This window comes from Protobothrops mucrosquamatus, unplaced genomic scaffold, assembly GCF_001527695.2.
Source record: "Protobothrops mucrosquamatus isolate PMUCROS unplaced genomic scaffold, P.Mucros_1.0 scaffold393, whole genome shotgun sequence".
Classification (NCBI taxonomy): Eukaryota; Metazoa; Chordata; class Lepidosauria; order Squamata; family Viperidae; genus Protobothrops; species Protobothrops mucrosquamatus.
The window spans coordinates 861,758-883,803 of record NW_015386724.1 but is presented as its reverse complement, the minus strand read 5'-3'; the positions used below and the strand labels follow the sequence as shown (position 1 = coordinate 883,803).

At 35.4% G+C, this 22,046-nt stretch overlaps 2 protein-coding genes across 2 annotated transcripts in view; both read left to right on the top strand.

Annotated features, from left to right (window-relative positions):
* Positions 1-634, top strand: part of LOC114922153 (cysteine-rich motor neuron 1 protein-like) — a 123,965-nt gene extending 123,331 nt beyond the window's left edge. Inside the window, exon 10 of the mRNA XM_029284147.1 lies at positions 457-634. Coding sequence (XP_029139980.1) covers positions 457-634 — 178 coding nt within the window. The remainder of the gene's footprint in view (positions 1-456) is intronic.
* LOC107287476 (cysteine-rich motor neuron 1 protein) lies at positions 571-13,995 on the top strand. The gene is made up of 8 exons (XM_029284145.1): positions 571-578; positions 1,782-1,991; positions 3,100-3,315; positions 5,997-6,218; positions 8,426-8,620; positions 9,419-9,541; positions 11,880-12,067; positions 12,922-13,995. The coding sequence occupies exons 2-8, from the start codon at positions 1,910-1,912 to the stop codon at positions 13,096-13,098; spliced, it is 1,203 nt and encodes a 400-aa protein (XP_029139978.1). The 5' UTR covers positions 571-578; positions 1,782-1,909; the 3' UTR covers positions 13,099-13,995.
* The last annotated feature ends 8,051 nt before the right edge of the window (positions 13,996-22,046 follow it).

Genomic DNA, 22,046 nt, shown 5'->3' with positions numbered 1-22,046 from the left:
CTCATTATACTTTAATTTGAAAATGGGAATATTCATTACTTCTAGTGAAGAGCTACGTATCAAGCTTTCCTTCTGTTCATCACTTGCTCACCTCTGCATTAATTCATTATAATTAAAATTAAGCATCCAAACATACTAAGGTTGCTTTTGATTAAATTGAATAAGTTCAAGTTTATAACAGAGCCATTGTATGTTTCTCCTTCTTTTAGATTTCTATTTGTGTTGCAGCATTCTATCCACCAAAGAACTATTGATAAATGAGCATTTATTTAATTTGATGATAAATATACATTAGAAAGATATTTGGCAACCAGATATATGAACTGAAAATAAGGTCTAAGTTTTTGTTTTAATCAGGTTATTCAACTTAAATAAATTAAATAAATTTATTTTTCAAATAATTCCAGAACAAAATATGATTTATGAAAAATAATATAAATAATCTTCATTATTTAGCAAGAACAAACATGGATGTGAAATCTGTCGTTGTAAGAAATGCCCAGAGCTTTCATGTGGGAAGATCTGTCCAATGGGCTTCCAGAAAAATAACCAAGGATGTAATATCTGTAAATGTGCTGGTATGTGCAACTACTTCAGATGTATTTTTTACATTCTTTGCATCAAATACGATTAAAATAGTGTGATTTGTTCCAATCTATGTTCAAGAATCCATTCATTTAATTTGAATATTAGTGAAAATCTTGGAAGTTCTGAATACTGGAGATTGGTGGATGAATTTGAAATATTTAATAATATCTCATAGGCATTCTTCCAATGGCTTACATGGAGGGATATAGCCAGTCACAGGGCAATTTATTAAAAACCTTTGCTGTACAGTTTCAATTTTCTTGGCAGGACGGCTGGTACACTTTCATACAAGCACTAAACTAAAACTACCAAGTATTGTTTTTAAGAATGCTTATAATCCCATTGGGATTAAGGGGATTCTTATAAAGAAAGGTCAGTACTTTGCTTTACAGTGCATTTTCCTTGTTTATTTATATGTTGTGAATTAATTAAAAATAAACAAAAAATATTTTACTACAATAGAATACACTTCCTTTTTAACAGGGTTTATAAAATTGTAGAATGTAATTCATATATTCATATATTTATGTATTCTACAATGTAATCAGTCCTCAAAGATAAAATGTATATTAGTGTTGTCTCTTCCATGTAAACTTGTATAAGTATATATTCTCAAAAATGTAAATGTCTTAGTTTTCTGTGTGAAAGATTACAAATCTTCCCCATAAGAGAAAGAAACAACTGCACCCTCTGGTACTTAAAGCTTTGATATTTGAAAAGTAGATATTAAGTTAAAAAATAGAAGGATGGTGGCACTTTCTCTCTGCAGAAATTTGTCACTGTTTTAATAAATCTGTAATATGCAAGTTAATAATTCTTTAGTGCTGCAGTCTTTTACAAAAGAATTCACATTATTTATTTTGAGTTTATTTTCAAAGCTTATTTTCAGTCCTTAGAAAGCTTATTTCATTGTTATTGTTTTGCGTCCCAAAATTTCTAGTTTTTTTTTTCCTATGAATTGTGGAGAGAAGCACTTTCTGCCTTCTGTCTCAGGTGTTTTGCTAATTTTTTTCATGGTTTCATATCTATGCCTTATTTGATTTGATTTTACACATTTGTATGCTGTCCTAATAAAAAAATCTGTGCTGTGTGACTCTCTGACTGTGGTGTTAATATAAACAATAAATATTAAGAATAGTCATTGTCTGTTAAAAATAATTATTCTAAAACATTGTATTTTTTATCACGTACAGAGATACCAGCTTCTATAATACCACCTGCTAAGTTAGGGACTTGCTTGTCAGTAGATGGGCATCGTCATGAGAATGAAGAAAGTTGGCATGATGGCTGCCGTGATTGTTATTGTCATAATGGACGGGAGATGTGTGCTTTGATTACTTGTTCCGTACCCAACTGTGGCAATCCAACAATACACCCAGGACAATGTTGCCCATCATGCCCAGGTACCATTTTATTTTATTTAAAAAACTCTGCTTTTTAACTGCATGGCCCTTTTTTGTCTTGCCAGAGAAGATTTTATAAGCAAAAAAGGCTGAGATACTTGCTAGATAAACCAGTTGAAACCTGCATTGCTTCCATGTAATTCATAGACTTTATAAATTTACACTTGGCACTAATCTTATACATCCAGAACATAATAATTTTAGCTTTCAAAGGCAGAAATATTTTAGTTTTCATACTCATCGTTAGTAATGTAATTGAATGAAGAGAATGCAAGAAGGGCTAAATATTCTTAAATATTTAGGCTATTTTGATTGCCAAAAAACAGAGAGAAAAGAAAAGTACAGTTATTCGTGTAGTCATTCTATCTAGTTATGCAAACTGGAGGGAAAGAGCAAAGATCTGATTTTTTTTAATCAGAGTTGTACTGGAGGTGCACAATCAATCTGAAGTCAGTGGATCAGGAATAGAACAATCTTGTGATTAATCCATATTTTTGTATAATATAGATATTTATCACTGTGTAACTTCCATTACCTTCCTATAGCCACATATTAGACAAGTCACAAAGATTCCACAAAGTATGTGGAAGTTGTATGATACGTTTAATTTTAATTGCCCTCTTTGGAGTTATAAGCAGGCAAGAATCCAGTTTGGTTTGCTAGGGATTTATTTATTTGAGTGAGTGAGTGAGTGAGTGAGTGAGTGAGTGAGTGAGTGAGTGAGTGAGTGATTTATTGATTGATTGTTCAAATACATGAACAAAAGTACCATACCTTCTTTGGGTCATAGAGAGATCACAATATATTTACAAGTAATCAGTCTATTCAATATTTCTGAACTAGTTTTTGCTCCATCCCCAAATACCTTACTGTCACTTACAGCATTCAGTGGGTAATCCTAAAAACAAAATCTGCCTTTATTATCATAGCACTGTTTTAAATTTATTTCTTGTTTATTACAGTGAGGCAAACTTAGATGTTTAAAATGTGTTAGTTTATAAATATAATGATTTACAATAGATTTAGAAACCATTACTATTGTTTGAATTTATATTTTTAATGGAAAGTCAATGAAATTTTCTATTTCTTGGGTTTCTGTTTTTCACAGATGAATCCATTGCACAGAAGCCAGAAATCAGTGGTCCAACCATTTGTTATGTTCCAGGAGGAGAGTATTTTATGGAAGGAGATACATGGAACATTGATTCGTGTACCCAGTGTACATGTCATAATGCAAGAGTCTTATGTGAAACCGAAGTTTGTCCCCCTCTACTTTGTCGAAATCCTACACGTACTCAAGACTCATGTTGTCCCCAGTGTCCAGGTTAGCTTTGTGTAATATATTTTAACATATTTGTTAAAACAGTTTAATTTGCCCTATGTCATTACATCTCAAAAATAAGTATAATCAATAGTATTTGAAAAAATACTACTTAAAAGTATCCATAGCCCAGCAACCACATGATGAAATCTTTCATTACTCCTGTGTAAGTTTTTTTCCAAAATATAATCTTCAATTGTATTTCTCTGGAACGCTGCTCTTGGGCACCAATGTATCTAATGTGAGGACAGAATTGAGCCTCCAAATATAAGCCCGCTCTTCTGAACCTAAATATGTCTGTTATACATTCACTCAAACTTTGTAGCTCTTATCTTGTGTTTCCATTACACGAGTTCTATTAATCCTAATTATGTATTTGTCACTTTGGGGATTAATAAACAAACATATTCCATCTGCCTGTTTCACACACATCCCTCAGAGAGACTCCACCATCCTCCTTTCTCCTTTCTATCAGATCAGTTTTCAATTGAGAGGCAGTTTAATGTAGTTAAGGTGCTGGCCTAGAACCAGGAAGCTGCAAGTTTTAGTCCTCCTTTAAGCCTAAGAGCCAGCTGGGTGATTTTGAGCCAGTCACTCTCTCTCAGCCTAACCCACCTCACAGGGTTGTCGTGAGGAATATAAGAGGCAGAGCATCAAGTATGTTCACTGCCTTGAGTTGGTCAAATCATATAAAAGGTGAGATAAGTATCTAAAACTAATAATACATTTTGTATTTTCAAGCGTTCCTAAGAGCATTAGCTGCCTTTTCTTTCATATATATATATATATGGCTAACAAGATTTAGTTTTTAACAAGGTAGTTTCATTGAAGTTAATAAAATATTTCATGTATCAAACACAGACCAAAAGACTGAATGTTTTTACTTGAGCATTTAAACACGGTAGGATTATTATTATATAAAATATACACTCATAATATGTTAAGCCTAATATATACTGTACAACTTCTTTACTCACCTTCACTTAAGGATATATTTATAAGTGACCGGTGACAGTACTTACCAAGGTGACAAGTTTTCCTTTTTACCTTGTGTTCTTAACTGTTCATTTTTCCTTGTCATAAATGCAGTAATAACATAGTTCTTAGTTTATACCAGCCTTCTACTTCAGTCGGTTCTGCTGTAAGCTGAAGTAGCCTTTCCTTTCCTTTCTCTTTTCCACCCACACCACCCACACCTGTGCAGCAGCGTTTCTCTTTTATCTCAGTACAGGTGTGGTCCTTTACTCTTAAAGTCTTAGGGAACACAAAACCAATAGGAAGAAAAACTCCCATCAGTAGCCTTGAGTCTTTCCTTCTACACACAGACTTTAAACAAATACAAAAGCAGCTCATCAGCCCCTGTGGAGTGACAATAGCTTCTTGTTAAATTCATCAGTCAATCTTCAGCAATTCTAGTTACAGGCTATTCTTTCCTGTTTAGCAATATGTAAGAATCAGCCCACCTTTTAAAAAAAAACAACCAGTGTTATTACAATGTAGGAGTGTGTATATGTTCATAAAAGTGAACTGGGAGTTGTTTAAGCAAATGTGGCTGCTTGTTATCTCCTGCCCAGAAGTGTATGAGCCTGCAGGAAGACGAGACAAAAAATGTAGGGTTACAAAAATCATAAAGGTTACAATTACTTTTTTCCTCTTTTTCCTTATGAACAGCTATTGATAAAACAAAGTATAGTTTGGCACTTCCCACTTCTTTTGCATTCAAGGAAAAATATCTGAAGCATCATTTTCTGACAACTGGGCATAAATAAATAGAATATTTTTCTTTCGTATATACGTTCTCTTGGTGTTGGACTGCCTTTTCCAAAAATGATTTGTCAGCATCCAGGAATCCCTTAATCTATACTTGTTCTGGGGAAAGGACCATTTAGTACAGTGGTTCTCAACCTGTGGGTCGGGACCCCATTTGGGGTCGATCGACCATTTCATGGGGGTCGCCAAGCAAGGCTGTCCGCCATTTTTTTTGTCTGCCATTTTTTCCCCCTTTTCCGGTGGGTGCCTTACCTCCCTTGGGCTGGGCCAGCTGGTGGTCGGCCTGCTCCGTCTCTGCCGCTTGCCAGCTACGCCTCGGCCGGCGCAGGGGGCAAAACCACGCATGCGCGGTGCTCCCGGGCAGGGAAAGTCCTCGACTTACGACCGGTTGGGTAGTCCTCGACTTACGACCAGTTTAGTCCTCGACTTACGACCAGTTTAGTCCTCGACTTACGACCGGTTGGGGTCGCGGCATTAAAAAGGTTGAGAACCACTGATTTAGTAGAAGCCCTTAATGAAAAATTATATTCCAAAGGATGCTGCTAGCTGCCAAGTTACATTGATCAAAGCGCTTCAGTGCTTTCATGAAGAATAGGCCATTTCAGGAATTACAGCATCATAAGCATGGCAGGGAATTGAAAATGGAGCTCCACTCCTGATCTCTTAACAGCATTATTATTATTATTATTATTATTATTATTATTATTATTATTATTATTATTATTATTTATTAAATTTATATACCGCATTCCATATGTTCAAACACCTTGCACAACCAAGAGTTCCAATACTACAGTGGGAAGTAATTCCGCTTCAGAACCATCTACATATGTGTTTAAATATGTATATGTAAAATAAAAAGTATATCCGTGCCAGTTCCTATCACTCCTATGCTCTTTGTGTATTTTTTTTAGATGAGCCTATTCAGCCTTCCTTGTCAACCAATAAGAGCATGCCCAGTTACTGCAAAAATGATGACGGTGATATCTTCTTAACCGCTGAGTCGTGGAAACCAAATGTTTGTACCAGTTGCATTTGTCTGGATGGTGGAATCAGCTGTTATTCTGAATCTTGCCCACCAGTATCCTGTGAAAGACCTGTTTTGAGGAAAGGGCAGTGTTGTCCTTACTGTATAGGTAAGCACTGGAAAGGAGAGAGAAAAATATGATGGGACTGCTTTTTTCCAATCTTATTTAAAGTTAAGATGGTCTGCCCATTTGGGACTTAATTGTATTTTTTTTATTTATCTGTGATACATTTAAAGCATATATTGAGAATTATAGTGTAATTATTAATTATACCCTAGTGCTGTTCTTTGTGACTAAGTATCAGTACAGGCAAATATCATAGGTAATGTTGCATAATATTATTATGGTATTGTTAAAATTAAGTATTGAACAAATCATAGCAAAAATAGATTTATCATACATTTGAGTTTGATCTAGCCATAAAGGAAGGAAGGAAGTCTTCCTACCTATCTAATCATTATCTGATATTATATTTTGCTTGCTTTTCAATTATGCCTTTCAAGGTTTTGGGAAGCAGAGTGATTGTATATTTTGTTTCACTAGATACTGTTAACAAAAAGGAGAGGACATGTTAATATTGATGTTTTCTGTAGTCTAGAGCTAAAATCATAGCTAACATCAGTTACAGTCATATTGGTTCAGGCCATATCCAATGTTTTGCATTTATTGCATTATATATGAAATCATTCTGTGAATATCTTTCTTTCTGCTTTCTGCAAAGATTGTATCCATAAGAACTATAAATATCCGGGAAAGCAAGTGACAAAATGTGTGCTTTGATGACATGATACAAATATTGTTACTTAAATTTGTATGTAAATTTAATAAATAAATTTAATAAATAAATATGTCAGGCTAGCAATATAAAATCATAGCAGTTAGATGAAATATTAGCATATTTTGTTGCAGGTGGTGCTGGCATTTTTTAAATTTCTTATTTTAATTATTAGCTAACACATACATTTTTCAGTGGTTACATATTTTTCCATACTTAAGTGGGTTTTCCTCTGGCTATATGTTGTGTATATGAGCTGTGTGTGTTTGCATATGTACATATATAAGCATAAACATATATACATACACAAAAACATACTTAACTGGATTCATCCTTTGTAATTTTCTGCCACTTTCTGATTTCTCCTAGCAAACTGAAATAACAAAATGTGTTTAGAGTTCAGACAATTGAAAATGAAAAAAGCTCGTATTTCCCTCAGTTGCTATGAAATAGATAATTTTGTTCCCATTTATTGTGACAGAATACAAAATTCACATCTTGCATCTTATCAGCTCAAGCACGATCTAGGTGTCCCAAATGACTTCTTAAAATAGAAAACTAATGTTAAGATTTAGATTCCAAACAAGCTTGCTTTTAATATAGTTAGCATTCTACTTTTTTGCATGATATAATTTTAGTTGAATGAGTACTTTCCAATCCATCCCAACCCCCACCTCTATTGCAATACCTCCATATTGCCACTGTGTTTCTCTTATTAATGTATTCATGTGAATTCCCAAGGGAATCAATTCTGAAATTTATTTCCAAAGCAATTCTCTCAAAGCCCTTCAGCTAGGAATTCGTTTTATCAAGAGTTGCAAAGGTTCTGCTTGGATATAAACCCAGAAATGTATGAACTATAATATAATAATAGGTGGAGGTAATCTATTAATGGAAAAAGAATAATTGAATAATTGAATATTCTTCAAAAATACTAACAATTGAGCATAATAGAAGATTATTCTATTCTTGAGCTGTGGTGGTACAATAGTTAGAAGGCAGTATTGCAAGCTAATTCTGCCGACTGCCAGCAGTTCGATTCTTACCAGCTCTAGGTTGACTCAGCCTTCTATCCTTCTGAGGTCAGTAAAATGAGGACCCAGATTGTTCGGGACCATATGCTGACTGTAAACCGCTTAGAGAGGGCTTTAAAAGCATTATGAAGTGGTATATAAGTCCAAGTGCTGTTGCTATTGCTATTCTTAATGCTTGGCCTTTTTTCCCCTTTTGCTAATATACTACTATTCCCTATTTCATTTTGATTAAGCAGATATGTTTTTAGAACAGGCCTGTTATTTAATTCGATTTTAGCACAGAAACTATTTATTTATTATTGTGGTTTTTAGTATCGCCTGTTCACCGCCCTGAGTCCCGTAAGGGAGATAGGGCGGTATATAAATTTAATATAAAAAAAAATATTTGCAGGAAAGAACAACCGGGCAAGTTAAAAACAAATGAAAATGAAAAGTTAGACCTGAAATACAATCCCAGGCTTTCTCTCTTCCAATTATTGCATTTTTATGGCACGTTCTTTCAACAGAAGACTCGGCAGCAAAGAAGGCAGTTTGTCATTTTAATGGAAAAACCTACGCGGATGAAGAACGTTGGGACATTGATAGCTGCACTCATTGCTACTGCTTGCAGGGTCAGACGCTTTGTTCCACAGTTAGTTGCCCCTCTCTTCCTTGCGTGGAACCAATTAATGTGGAGGGAAGTTGCTGTCCCATGTGCCCAGGTAAGTTAGATTCTGGTAGTTTGTCATTATATTTTTTTTACATAAAGACATTAAATAATAATTTGTCCAAGATAAGAGAATACATTTTTATTAAATAAAAGGCGCTAGTTTGATTTTCGGGTATCCGGTATTGAAGTCAAGACTTGTTTTCAGAAACTTTTTGGTATCTTAAAAAAAACATCTCTACAGGTAAGTCCTTGGCTTACGACTGATTAGTTAATAATTGCTCAAAGTTACGATGGACTCAAAAAAGCTACTTAAGACCCATCCTCAAAGTTACAGCTGCCATATCATCTCCACAGTCATATAATCACATTTTGGGCACTTGGCAACCGACTTGTATTTATAACCAGTTGCAGCACATGATCACACTTTGCAACCATTTTGCCTGTTTATGTATTTTGGCAATTACATGGAAAACAGTAAAAGAACATCTTTGTTAACAGTATTCCAAGACTTTATAGTTTTTAAATCTTGTTCTGTTTATAGTGGCAGAAAAATAATTTTTTTTTAACACCGTAATTCAAAAACCCATCTGTTGTTACTACCAGTGATAAGGACTGGGTTTTCATAATGCTATTATCAGACATATTTTCTGCCTCTTTTACTTTATAATTTTAGGCAGCCTATTTATACCTAGAGCTCTGAAAAACTAAAAAAATATTTCATTAATGTATTGCATGTTTTTAATATATTAAATGTAGAGTCCATTTTAAATAACATTTATTCACAAACTTTGTTAACAATGCTGGTATCTAGATTAGCTAGCTTTCCTATCAGTTCCTTATTATTTTGCAGAAATGTATGTACCTGAACCTACCAACATTCCAATTGAGAAGACAAATCATAGAGGTGATAAAGAACTAGAAGCACCAATCTGGCCTACCTTCAGTGAAAATGATGTTGTCCATATCCATAAAGGTAAACACCATTTAAATTGATTATCTCTGCATAAAGCAAAGACACTTAGGTAAGCTTCAGACTGTTTTTTCTTAAAACCATTTTGGCGATTTTAGTATTTTGAAAGATTTTTAGGAACGCCAAATTTCACTACAAAGACTTGGTTTTCTCTAAATGAGCTGAGCTACAGTTCTCTGCTGGCTGGAGATGAGAGGCCATAACACATTCTCAGCATTAGACTGGGGAAGGCTCCCGTGGAGAGAACTTATCTTTGCCGTTAGAATGGCTTGTTTGAAGCAGAAGAATAGGATGCCTGTTCAGAACAATTGATTATATTTCAATCTAATATAGGATAATCATTTCTGTAGCCAGGAACTGCACATTATTTAACTTTACTTTTTACAGCCTCCAGGGACCATAGAGACATAACGTTGATGTGGTAATTGCAGGAATGGAGGCAGGAATTCTTCATTAAATAATAATAATAATAATAATAGTAATAATAGTAATAATAGTAATAATAGTAATAATAATAGTAAAGTTGGAAGGGACCTTGAAGGTCATCTAGTCCAACCCCCTGCTCAGGCAGGAAACCCTATACCATTTCGGACAAATGGCTGTCCAGTCCCCATGTTGATGGGGCTGTTTTGGTTTGGTTTTCCAGACATCCAAACCATTCTTTAACAGCCCTTTTTTCCTTATTTTTTAAAAGTGAAGAATTACATTGCCCTACTCAGCTTTTTGACATTAAGTTTTAGCAATGCAATTTCAGGGGCTCCAGAGCTTGCAAAAATTGCCTGAAGAACTGCATTTGGCCCAAATTGGGTTGGCTACATTTTTGCTGAATACATTTTTGTACAGGAGAAATGTGTTTATTGTGCAAGTCAATTGATTGTGGTTATTGTAGAAACTGTTAAAAGGCACGAGAATCCAATATGTAGCTAGCAAGAAAGAGGAGGGAAAAGAGTTTTCTCTAATTATGTAATATTTTTCAGGAAAAATGTTTATTAGAAGCCAGATTCAAAAATACCCACAAGTAAGCAGAACATAAATAATGGCAACTCCTCTATTACTTTCTTAGAACTTCCTGAGCTGGAGACAAATTTAGCAATATTTGCTTAATGCAGTTAATTTGCCCCAATGATTTTGGCAGGTCTCTGCTAAGAATAATTAAATCTGTATGATTAAGCCCAGTTAAGTGTTACATTTAACTCTTTTTTTTAATAAACCCATTATTTTATTACCACCTATTGATATCTTTAAATAGGCAACTTTCTGGATTGTTTACAAGAGAAAGCAAAAATTATAAAACAAAAGCTCAACAGGGGCAAAAACATAACATTCAAACAATACACTGTCCACAACAAATCTACAGAATGATGATATTTATATAAATCTTACATCCACAACTGATGAACTTTCTCCAAAGCACAATTCAGTGCCCCTCCCTCTTTAGTTATACATAGCAGATATAATGGAATCTTTACTTAGGCAAAGTCCTTGTGCCTCTGGGGAATCTGAAACCCTGGATCATGTCTTTCTAAGGTGTAAATTCTACATGGAGCTATATTTTCAATTAATTTTGCCTCCAATTGAACAGCTGCTTGGTTACTTAAACACAGATGTCCTAAATCACTGTTTTATTGGTTTTGAGCCTTAGGCTATGTCATTTCCAGACCCAGTAACAGAAGCACACCATGTAGCAAACTGTTATAATACTGTTATATTTTTATTTATTGGATTGTTTTAACATATTTTTGTACTAGACTTCAATCATAATAAAGATAATGCATGCAAAACACTATCAATATTAAATAACAAGCCAACAGCACAACAGTAATGTACAAACCCTAATATAATTTTCCAGTGCATTGACTGAAAAAATCTGGGTATTTAAGAATAAATTAATATTTATTAATAATTAAACAATTTATTAAAATTATTTAAGAATAAATTAAGTTTCCAATCCTACTTGTTTAACCAAAACAATAATAAAATCACTGTAACGGTGTGATGGGCAGCATATAAATTTAATAAATTAAATAAAATTACATTTTCCACTTAAATTATGCTGCGAAAATGTTTAGTTCTAATACTTAGAACAAATTCAGTAGTACAACAAATAAATGTGATTTGTTAAATGTTTTTGTGCACACAATAGATTTGACAAACCTGAAGTTGTACTTGACCTAAGTAAAACTAACTTGAATCTAAATATTTCTTATAGTATTACTTTTAGTTATGAACACATCATTTGGGGGGAAAATATTTTTCAGGTTAATATGTATGATATCTCACCATCAGCTACTCCGTTACTTTATTTTTTTATTGGTAATTTGCTTATTTTTACATTTTACAGATATGGGTCACCTTCAGGGCGAATATAGAGAAACGAAAGGATCACAGCCAAGTGCAGAAGCATCTCTTGATTCTCTTGCCTGGGTAACCGTACCCCTCTTAACAGCTCTAGTTCTTATAATTGCACTTTTGTTTATCAATCAGAAAAAGCAATGGATACCAGTATCCTGCTACAGAACTCCAGCAAAGGTAATGGACTAAATAGCATTTATACTGCATAAATAAGTAACTGGCTATCTTGAATCAGTTGGGCATGTACAATTAAATAAGAGCAGACAGTTATGAAAATGGAGATCTGCAAGTATCTTCCCTGTGTGTTCCCTAAGGATACATTTTCTGAAGCATTGTTTCTTTGGAAGATTGATTGCTTTCAGGGATCTTGGCTTTTGGAGATTTAGGATTGATTAAAGAAAGGGGTTTTCTTTTTCACCTAGCATATAGTTAAACTGTAGCATATACTGCCAACAGCTGGAATTATTGGGTGGTTTTAAAGGAAACAGAAAGTTTCATAGAGGATAGTAACACACACACACACACACACACACACCAAAACAGAGAGAGGAAGTGTTCAATACTGGTTGCTGGAAAGCAGTGTTGGAAAAGACTCTCACTTCAATTTGGGCTTGCAGTGTTCCAAAATATATCATGTTGACCACTATGACAGAACACACAGGAGTAGGTGTTTCTATCAGAGAGAACCTTTCTTATGTTCCTAAACACTTGCCAATGCCTAGAAGAGTACAGCAGCCATTTGCTCAAGAATGTTCTGTATGCTAGGGATCATTCTAATAACTGAATGTTAATTATTTTGATTATAACTATCAATTATTTTATTTACATACTTTTATTACAAATGGAGCCCTGAGCAATGCAAAGAGATAGTATATGTTTGTGCTCCTGGCTTTTGAGTCTGATGATATTGTGGGACTGATTGGCTGACTGTCCCTCACCTTTGCAATTAAGAAGACACTGTTTAGTAGGGAATAAAAACATACTGTACAAAAAAAATGCTCATTTTATGTATTATGTTTCCATCCAAACAGCCTTCCTGCTTAAATAATCAATTAGTGTATGTGGACTGCAAGAAAGGCACCATGGTTCAGGTGGACAGTTCTCAGAGAATGCTTAGAATTGCTGATCCAGATTCAAGATACAGTGGATTCTACAGCATGCAAAAACAGAGTAACTTACAAGCAGATAATTTCTATCAGACAGTGTGAAAAACTGCAACTCTTACCAAGACGTTAAGAAGAAACAAAGGCTGAGTCTGCTATTCAAATAAAATTAGAATCATGCACTTGCTTAGTGGATTGTATTGGATTTGTGACTTCATGTACAGCTCTAAGACCTTGTTGGGATTGACTCTGATTCCTGCAGTGTGCCAGAACAAGCATTCCCACTTCTGACCAAGTGTTTTCCTGGAACCAAAGTTTTAAAATTTGTTGATGTTTTGCTTGTAACATAGTAATCATGATTGTTTGGGAAGAGAAAACTGGGGTAAACTTGCGTGGTTAGAACAAGAAGCTGCAAAGAATAGCTGGTCAGCTTAGCTTGGAGTCAAATAATATCGCTTTTTGCTGACACTCCAAATTGCATTTATTGCAGTGAAGTATAAGCAGAACCCTAACAGAATTCAAATCAGAACATTGGAGGTGCTTATGCTGCTAAAGTAAATCCGTAGAGTAATCTATTGCATGATAGGTGCAGAATAGCTGCAGCTCTATTTTATTATCTGGTCTGAAGCTGCAATAGTAAATGAATGATACAGTGAGGAAAACGTTAAAACAAAAAGGGCAAATATATTGAAGATAAGTACAATTATACATTGTGCTGCTTTTTGTTTTTCATTTTGATGCTAATTGACCAGACTGGCAGTTAGCAAATGTATAATTCCTGAGAAGAGCACTGGATCCTTTGGCAACAGTATTGAAGGGGGAGAGGAAAAGTTAAACACCGTTTGATTCCAGAACTCTGGGTGTGTGCGCGCGCATGTATGTGTTTCTTTTACTGTTTTATCAGTTTCAGGTGGTTCACACACCAAATTATCTTTGAAGAAAATGATCTTGTTGGATGAAGATCTAGCTCAGATTCATTTTTGTATCATGTTAAAAGGGGGGGGGGTCTGTTACTGATTATGCAGACTAGAAGCAACTTTCATGCTAGGAAGCTGCTTAATTTTAATGTATATTACTCAAGCACCTTTTTGGAAGCTCAGAAAGAAAGATCATGCTTCTTTAAAACTTTAGCTTTATAGAAATATCCATGTAAATATCGTTATGCTTAAAAAAAGCATTTGTGTGTCTTTGCGTGTTTAAGTGTTTATGTGTATAGTATTTTATATATACATACACATATGTATATGTGTATGAATATATACATATAAATACACATATACTCCTACTATATATGTATATATGTATATATACAGTATATATATGCTATTTATATATATACAGTATATATCAGTATAATTTTGTATTTTCCCTGTTGAATGTATTTTTAACTGAGATTTTACCCAGAACAGAAACACAGGCATTCCATATTATTACTTAAACTTGCGTGTGTAGAAAGACAAGATGAGGTTATCTCATTTTATCTAGTTTTATTTGATTTGGAAGTGTTAGGATGCAAATGAGCGTGTGTGTGTGCGCGCGTGCCCTTGTGTTTGCATACATATCCAGTGTGTGCACAATTTTAGCAGTAAGCATTAGTATCGCTACTTGCTACATTTCAGGGTGTGTGTGTGCGTTTGTTTTTTTTTATCCTGCATGGCCTTAAAAAGGCTTAAAATTCAATGCATTGGCTAGAGACACTGATAATGTATAGGCAGCACTCCTCAATTTCACAGAATAGCAGTATCTGCATTTGGACATATTTCAAATAGTTGTTTGAAGCATCTATTAAAATAAAGTCCACAACTCACTGAAGGTTTGTTGCAGCTTGACTTGTAACTTTAACTGTACACACAACTTTAACTTTTCCAGACAGGTTTTGGCACTTTTATACTAACTGCCCAGTTGTGTGTTGCCTCTTACTTTCACAATTGCTTGTCCTGAGACACAGATACCCAATATGTTTAATGTGAAAAGAAAATGTATTTTTTGTAAAGGAACTCTCAAGTATTGTTGTAAATACTTGGTCAGAGATTACTGAACTTTAAAACTGAAAAACCTAATTTATTATATGACCTAATTTATTAATCTGAAGATTATCAAATATCTTGTTTTAGAATATCACAAAGTGTTCTAGCTGTTTGTGTCAAAGAGAAAAGGTAATAGGTGTATCATAAAGGCTCAGTGTTTTTTTCTGTTATGAATTCAGTTTCCAAAAGAATAAAAAAATGTAGCCCTTCTGCCCCCCCACAGCATTTTATCCTTAGTATAAAGACACTGAAACAAACATTACTCTTCCATTATTCAGATTCTATCATGGTCAACCATTCATTCCTTTCTTAAAGAGTAAACGGTCTTTATCGGAAAATTGTAAATGCTTGCTTTGTTTTACAATCAAGGCCATATTCTGAATGATACTTGCAGGATATAGGACATGGTGTAAAATGTTTTTTTTATTATTTTATTATTATTTTAAAGATATTATTTATCCTATGTGCTGTATTCATTACACTCTTTTACTTTGGTTCCTGTTGTGCTCTTGTAAGAGAAATGCAGATACAATTTTCTGAAAAATAACATAGATGCATATTATGGCACTTGGAGTGCGCTGCAATTTGGCAGGTTGCTTGTTTACTTTTTAAAATGTAAGATGGTTTCTTGTAATTTGGCTCTTGGCAGCACAATAAAAATTAACTTGATGAACTTTTCATCACTGTGAAATGAGTTTTTCTCTATTGTTTTAATTTTGTTTTAACTTTCCCAGATTTGTATGTTGACAAATAGCTTTTTTGCAGTACATAGAACATTTGTTAAGGATCTAGCCACTTTGAGTTCTGTTTCATAATACTCCATTACCCCATCCCTTCCCATCTTCTAAGGTTTTAACTCAGTATTACAAGGGTATCAGTATTAAATCCTTCTCAAATGATTCCTCAACCTGTTTTAAAGATGATTGTTCTGTTCTCCCTAAATTTATTCTCTCAGCATTGCTGATATTCCTCTTAGTGTGGAAATGTTATTTTCCTTAAAAAATGAGCTGATATTCTCAGCACGCAGCCTTAGAGCACCAGGGTGCCTATAGAGTATATACATCCTTTAATGCTTGTCATCCTCATTTTGCACTTACCCTGTATCTATCCTCAGTATTATATCATAGAGGTGAAAAGGACCATTTAGTCCATCAAGTCTTCATTAACGCAGGATCCAAATTAAAGTATCCCTGAAAGTTAACTTTCCAGCCTCCTACTGAACACATCCAGGGAACAGAATTCTTACCACTTCTCTGGTTATAAATCTCCACTGCTAAACTGCTCTTACTGTTAGGGAATTATTTTATGACATTCAGTTGGAATCAGTTGTGTCCTGCATTCTGAAACAACAAGAAGCAAGTATTGTGTAATATCTGTGTAATATCATTTGAAGAGGGCTCTTGGTCATCTCTTTTAAAGGTTAAACACATCCAGCTCCTTCAAACTCTCTTCATACAGCTTGGTTTCTAATCCCCTGAGCATCCTTCTCTGCCCTTCTGTGAACCTGTTCCAAATTCTCTGCCCAGTGCTGTACTTCAGGTGTAATTTGAGTAATCAAGTGGAACAATTCTGTTGGAAAAAAAGTTAATATTTGCTTTTTTTTACAGCTGAATCGTGCTATTGACTCACATTCAGCTTGTAGTTATTCCAAATACTATTTCCAAAAGCCAGTTTTTCCTTGGGAAGTTTGTATCAATAGATGTCTATGCCTCACTCTCAACATTTCATTATTATGTCCCGTATTCTATTTTAAAGTTAAGGATGCCAACTCTCATCTTTACTTGTAGGCACCTGATGCCTTGGATGGACAAGCTTTTGTTCTACAAGAGTTGCATGAGATACCAGCTCCGTGCTCACTATCCCCATTAGTGCTTCCTTAAAGAAGGAATATCTGTTCTAGTACTCACATAATGGCTATGCAGAATTGTGTTAAGCAACATACTGTATGTTTGATTAAGGAGGTCATCGCACCCTGTTGCTGCCTCTTTTAACATCACAATTCAAATTCATATTTTCTGGTACCCTTCAAATATCAGGTCCCAGAAAATGGCACAGCTACTTTAAGAAGGTGTAGATAGATACAGTAAGCACACTTATGCTCTCTGGTGAAGCCACTGCACATCCTCACCAACATCTAGTGGCATATCCTTAACGCAAGAGGAACGAATCATAACTACTCCAGAGATATTATCTAGCTGATTTGGTTATATTAGTGAAATTCAGTTGTTAAATTCTCACATGCATTACAGCTAAGCCAAAAGCTCACATTTTTCCCGCTCTGCCTGCAAAGAGGAAGAAAAGCTTGGAGCATCCCTGACAGTGATTGGGTGCTGCATCTACAAGGTAAAACCAAAGCCTTGGAAAGAGTTTATTCCAGATTTTATATATTTGATTTTATACTGCTTTAACTCAATTCAAAATAGAAGTGTGACCTGTTCATTCAGCAAAATAGAAGTGTGACCTGTTCATTCAGCATTTCATCTGATGACTCTTAATTACAGTAATTAGTAACGCCTTTAAAATATTTTAGCCACTTGTGTGTTTTATCCATATTAAATGAGTGCATAAATAATGGGGAAACAAGTCTTTGAATGTTCACCAATCATAACATAGATCTGTCTGTCTGTCTAACTTCTTAACTTCCCATCTCCCTTATACAGGAGCTCTGGGCGATGTAAATCTCATCAATAGAATAAAACATGAAAAACTGAATAATTTTAAGATTAATAATTTTAAAAATGTAAAACAATATTATAACATATCAAGCTAATTGTGCTTACTATAGGTCATCAGTTATCTGAATAAAGGAAGCAGGACGTTTCCAGCCTGTTAAGTTAAAAAAAAATAGGTGAAAAAGAATTTTTCATATGGAATATTTATCCTATCAAAGGTGATGCATTTCTAAAAGGTTTCAGTTTGCTTATAGCTAAATTGTACTGTTTAGCACAAATTCCAAGTTTTCTGACATCAGGGTGATGACAAAAATAAAACTTACTTGAAATGTTAAGTGATTTGTGGCATTGCAAAATTTGGGAATTCAAGCCTTATTGACACTGTGGTGATTAGATGAGTAGGTTTTAAAATCATTATAGAAATAATACAGCTTTCAAAAGAGGTATTTGCATATTCTTGTTATTTACTGCTTTGCTATTTCTCATTATGATATGATGAATTATTGTTGGAGCCAGGTCTTCCCTAATTTAGGTAACTCCCTTGAACTTGTCACCATGAGAATTTTTCTTTCCTGAATTCTTTCCCTGAAGTAAGATAGTACTTCCTTTTAGGACGTTTCAAGTAAAAGATTAAAAATAACAAAGAAGCATATGTTCTTTTTTTTGTTTTGTTTTAAAATGTATATGAATTAAACCTACCATGAGTAGAAGTTTGACTCCTGATGGCAGAAGGTAAAAAAACTGAAGGCCACCTTTTTTTAAAAAATCACCAGGGAGGATGAAAAGCACATATACATTATACAGAGAGGTCTACAGGAGAAAAAAGCCTTTAAGGAAAAATTTGCCCATATGCACAAGAAGCAGAAGGATACCAGGTATGAAGAATACATCACAACATAAGATAAGATAAGATAACCTTTATTGTCATTTTTTTACTGTGGGCACACCGGCACACATCAAAAATGAAAATTAGTTGCCCGCTCTCAAAGTGAAACACATACATGACACACACCTAAACATACTATGAACAACATATGTATAGACCCACATCCCTACATATACGTAGCAAATAAATATTAAATACTGTCCATCTTGAATATATAACGGAAGGAGGAAGCTTGAGAGTTCACAAGGTTAATGCTGTATGGAATGAAACTATGGCTGAATCTGGATGTTCTGCTACAGACACCACGAAGCCTCCTCCCAGAAGGTAACAAGGAAAACAGGTCGTGAAGAGGATGTGTAGTGTCCCAGATAATCTTATGAACCCTGCTCAAACAACGCTTCTGTGCTATGTCCTGGATGGGAGGGAGGGAACTGCCAATGATCTTTTCGGCTATTCTCACCACTCTCTGCACCGCATTCCTGTCTGAAGCAGTGATGCCTCCAAACCAGACTGTGATGCTGAGGATGCTCTCGATTGTCCCCCTGTAGAAAGTGGTCAGGACAGGGGAAGGAAGATGTGCTTTTCTCATGCCACGCAGAAAATGCAGGCGCTGTTGTGCCCGCTTCCGCTTCACCAGTTTCTCAATGTTGAGCGACCAAGTCAGCCTACTCGTTAGTTGCACACCCAAGAATTTGATGCTGGTAACCGTCTCCACAGGTGAATCATTAATGCACAGAGAAGTGTGGCTGTGCCTGCCTTTTCTGAAATCAACAATGATCTCTTTGGTTTTTCTGGTATTTAAAACTAGGCTGTTTTCCTTACACCAGTTCACCAACCCCTCAACCTCCTTGCGGTAAACTTCCACCTTGTCATCCTGAATAAGGCCCACTACTGTTGTATCATCTGCAAACTTCACAATATGGTTGGTGGCAAACCTAGCACAACAGTCATGGGTCAACAGGGTGAACAGCAGCGGACTTAAGACGCAGCCCTGAGGAGAACCTGTGCTCAAGAAAATGGTATTAGAGGTATTTGTTCCAACTCTCACATATTACAGAAGTAATATTTGGAAATATATGTCAAGCAAGAGTACACGAACTTGGAGACATTCTGGAACTGTTACCGTAGGTAACCAGTTTGAAAGTCTGAACATGGAAGGCAAATTTCAACCATCTAAGATGGTTATACTGTATTATCCTAAAATTTCTAGAACAATGGAAAAGACTATTTCTCTAAAGGAATCAACAGAGTTGATTGGGCAGTTTCGGCAGTCTTATAGGGGAGATGGGCGACATACAAATTTAATAAATAAAATAAATAAAACTCACAATCTGCAATGGAATGTAGTAGGCTGGATTCCGAGGAGGAAGGGGGTACATTCCAGAAAAATAGGTAGTTTAGTCTAAATGTTTTGTGTGAGAGAAAGAAGATGAAGACGGCCCCACCCTAATAGTTCTCAGTGTATTTGCTTGATGTACATAGTAGAATTCTTCAGTTTGACAAGACTCTGTCAATAAGTGTAGAACAATAAAGAACCTAGCTTTAAAGAATTGTGTCCTTGATTTTTGAGCCTGATACAATATTTAATATACAAATTCTATACAAAGCACATGGGCAAGATTTAAAAAGACAACAGCAAAGTGATACAGGTCATTTTTTCAGCCCAAGGATATGGATGATGCTTTTTTAAAATGAACTCACTATGTTCTCAAGTGGATAGTCCATAGTGGCTGTGGGAAACTTCAACTCAGCCAGTAATGTCATGTTGAACTAGAGCTCAAGGGACATGAGATTAATTTCATATGGCTGAGTGGAATAGCTGTAATTGGATGAGGAATTCCAGGGATTTCTCAGTAAAGTGAACAGAATAACCCATTTGTCTTATTTATTTACTTTATTTTTATTAGATTTGGTGTGCCACCCATCTCATCTTCTCCTGTTGTACATTCTGGTGAAATTAACTGGCTTCACAACTAGTTGTTGTTCTCATGATTGAAGGGGAACAGAAGTAATGTGGTATCTTTATATGATGCCAATGTTAGCATGGGAGCCAGTTTGGTGTCATGATTAAAGCTTCAGCCTAGAAACGTGGAGACTGTGAGTTCTAGTTCCACCTTAGGCACAAAGCCAGCTGCCGTGATCTTGGACCAGTCCCTCCCTCTCAGTCCTAGGAACCAAATAACAGCAAACCACTTCCAAAATCCAGAAAACTGCAAGAACTAACCCAGGCTATTGCTAGGAGTCAACACTGATTCAAAGGTGCGCGCGCGCACTCACACACACACACAAGTAAAACATAATTATTTCAAAAATTGCTTTCCACCCAAAAGGAAAGGCATATACCACGTGTTTAGGTAGTAAGCCTCTTAAAGGTTTCCAAGCTAGAATGGGGGGGGGGGGAGAATGCTGCATAGGCAGGAAAACACTAAGAAGAAATACAGAGGCATACACTATGGTACTACCCAAAGTTCATTATAGCTCTTCTGCCTGTACTGTCTCTCTTCTGCAGAAAGTTGCATGATAGAATATCCAGTGGTCTGACTGGTGATGTCATATTCTAAAGCATTTCCTGAACAGAAATACACAGCTAAATTTGGAGTGGCCAATTTCATCAGGGACAACCCAGCATCGTTTTTCACTGCTATGATGGAAATCAACCAATGTACCGTAAATCAGCAATCTTGTAACTATTTAATGAGAAAGAAGGTTTCATTTATTTCGGTGGGATATACCCCATATGGATAAATCAAGGCTTGCAGTCTCAAAATGTTTTATGAGACAGTACAAAATTCAATGCAAACTTCAGCCTCCTCCCCATACTGCAGTTATGAAACTTCTCTCTTCCATCTGCTCTTACCTAGCATTTAAGTTCCAAACAAACCAATCATGAATATTTTCCTAACGGCTTTTTTTTTTTTGTCCTCTACTGAAAATGTTCACTGCATGTGGCCTTATTAAAATTAATTCTGATCGTTTAAAAGGGAGTGTGCAGGATGTACATATGTTTTAAATGCTGTGGAATTCCTGCTGTTGTTAGCAACCTTCCTTTTGTTTCGAAACTGGAATGCACTATTTGTGTCCTTTGTCCTCAAACGAGATCTAATTCATCCTGATTTCAGATTTGGGGGGGGGGGAGAGACTTCTAATACATTTCTGGATCCACGTGGAAGTGATCCAACAGAAATCCTAAGTATGACATCTTATTTCGAATCCCTGCGTGCCAATCGAGAGATCAACGAGAAGTGTTATTTCAGGTTACTGTGCACAAGTAAGCACAATGTCAGTTCCCAATCTGCCCCTATCACAATGTGCTTTCTCTTTCAAACAAACAAGCAACGGAATGATAGGTAGCGCGAGGCTTTCACATTAATTAATATACTAAAACCTCCAGATCCAGCGTCAAAAGGCCGTTCAGGCCGAGCTCCGAAGGAGGGGGCGGCGTGAGTCACACGGGCGCCCCACCCTTTG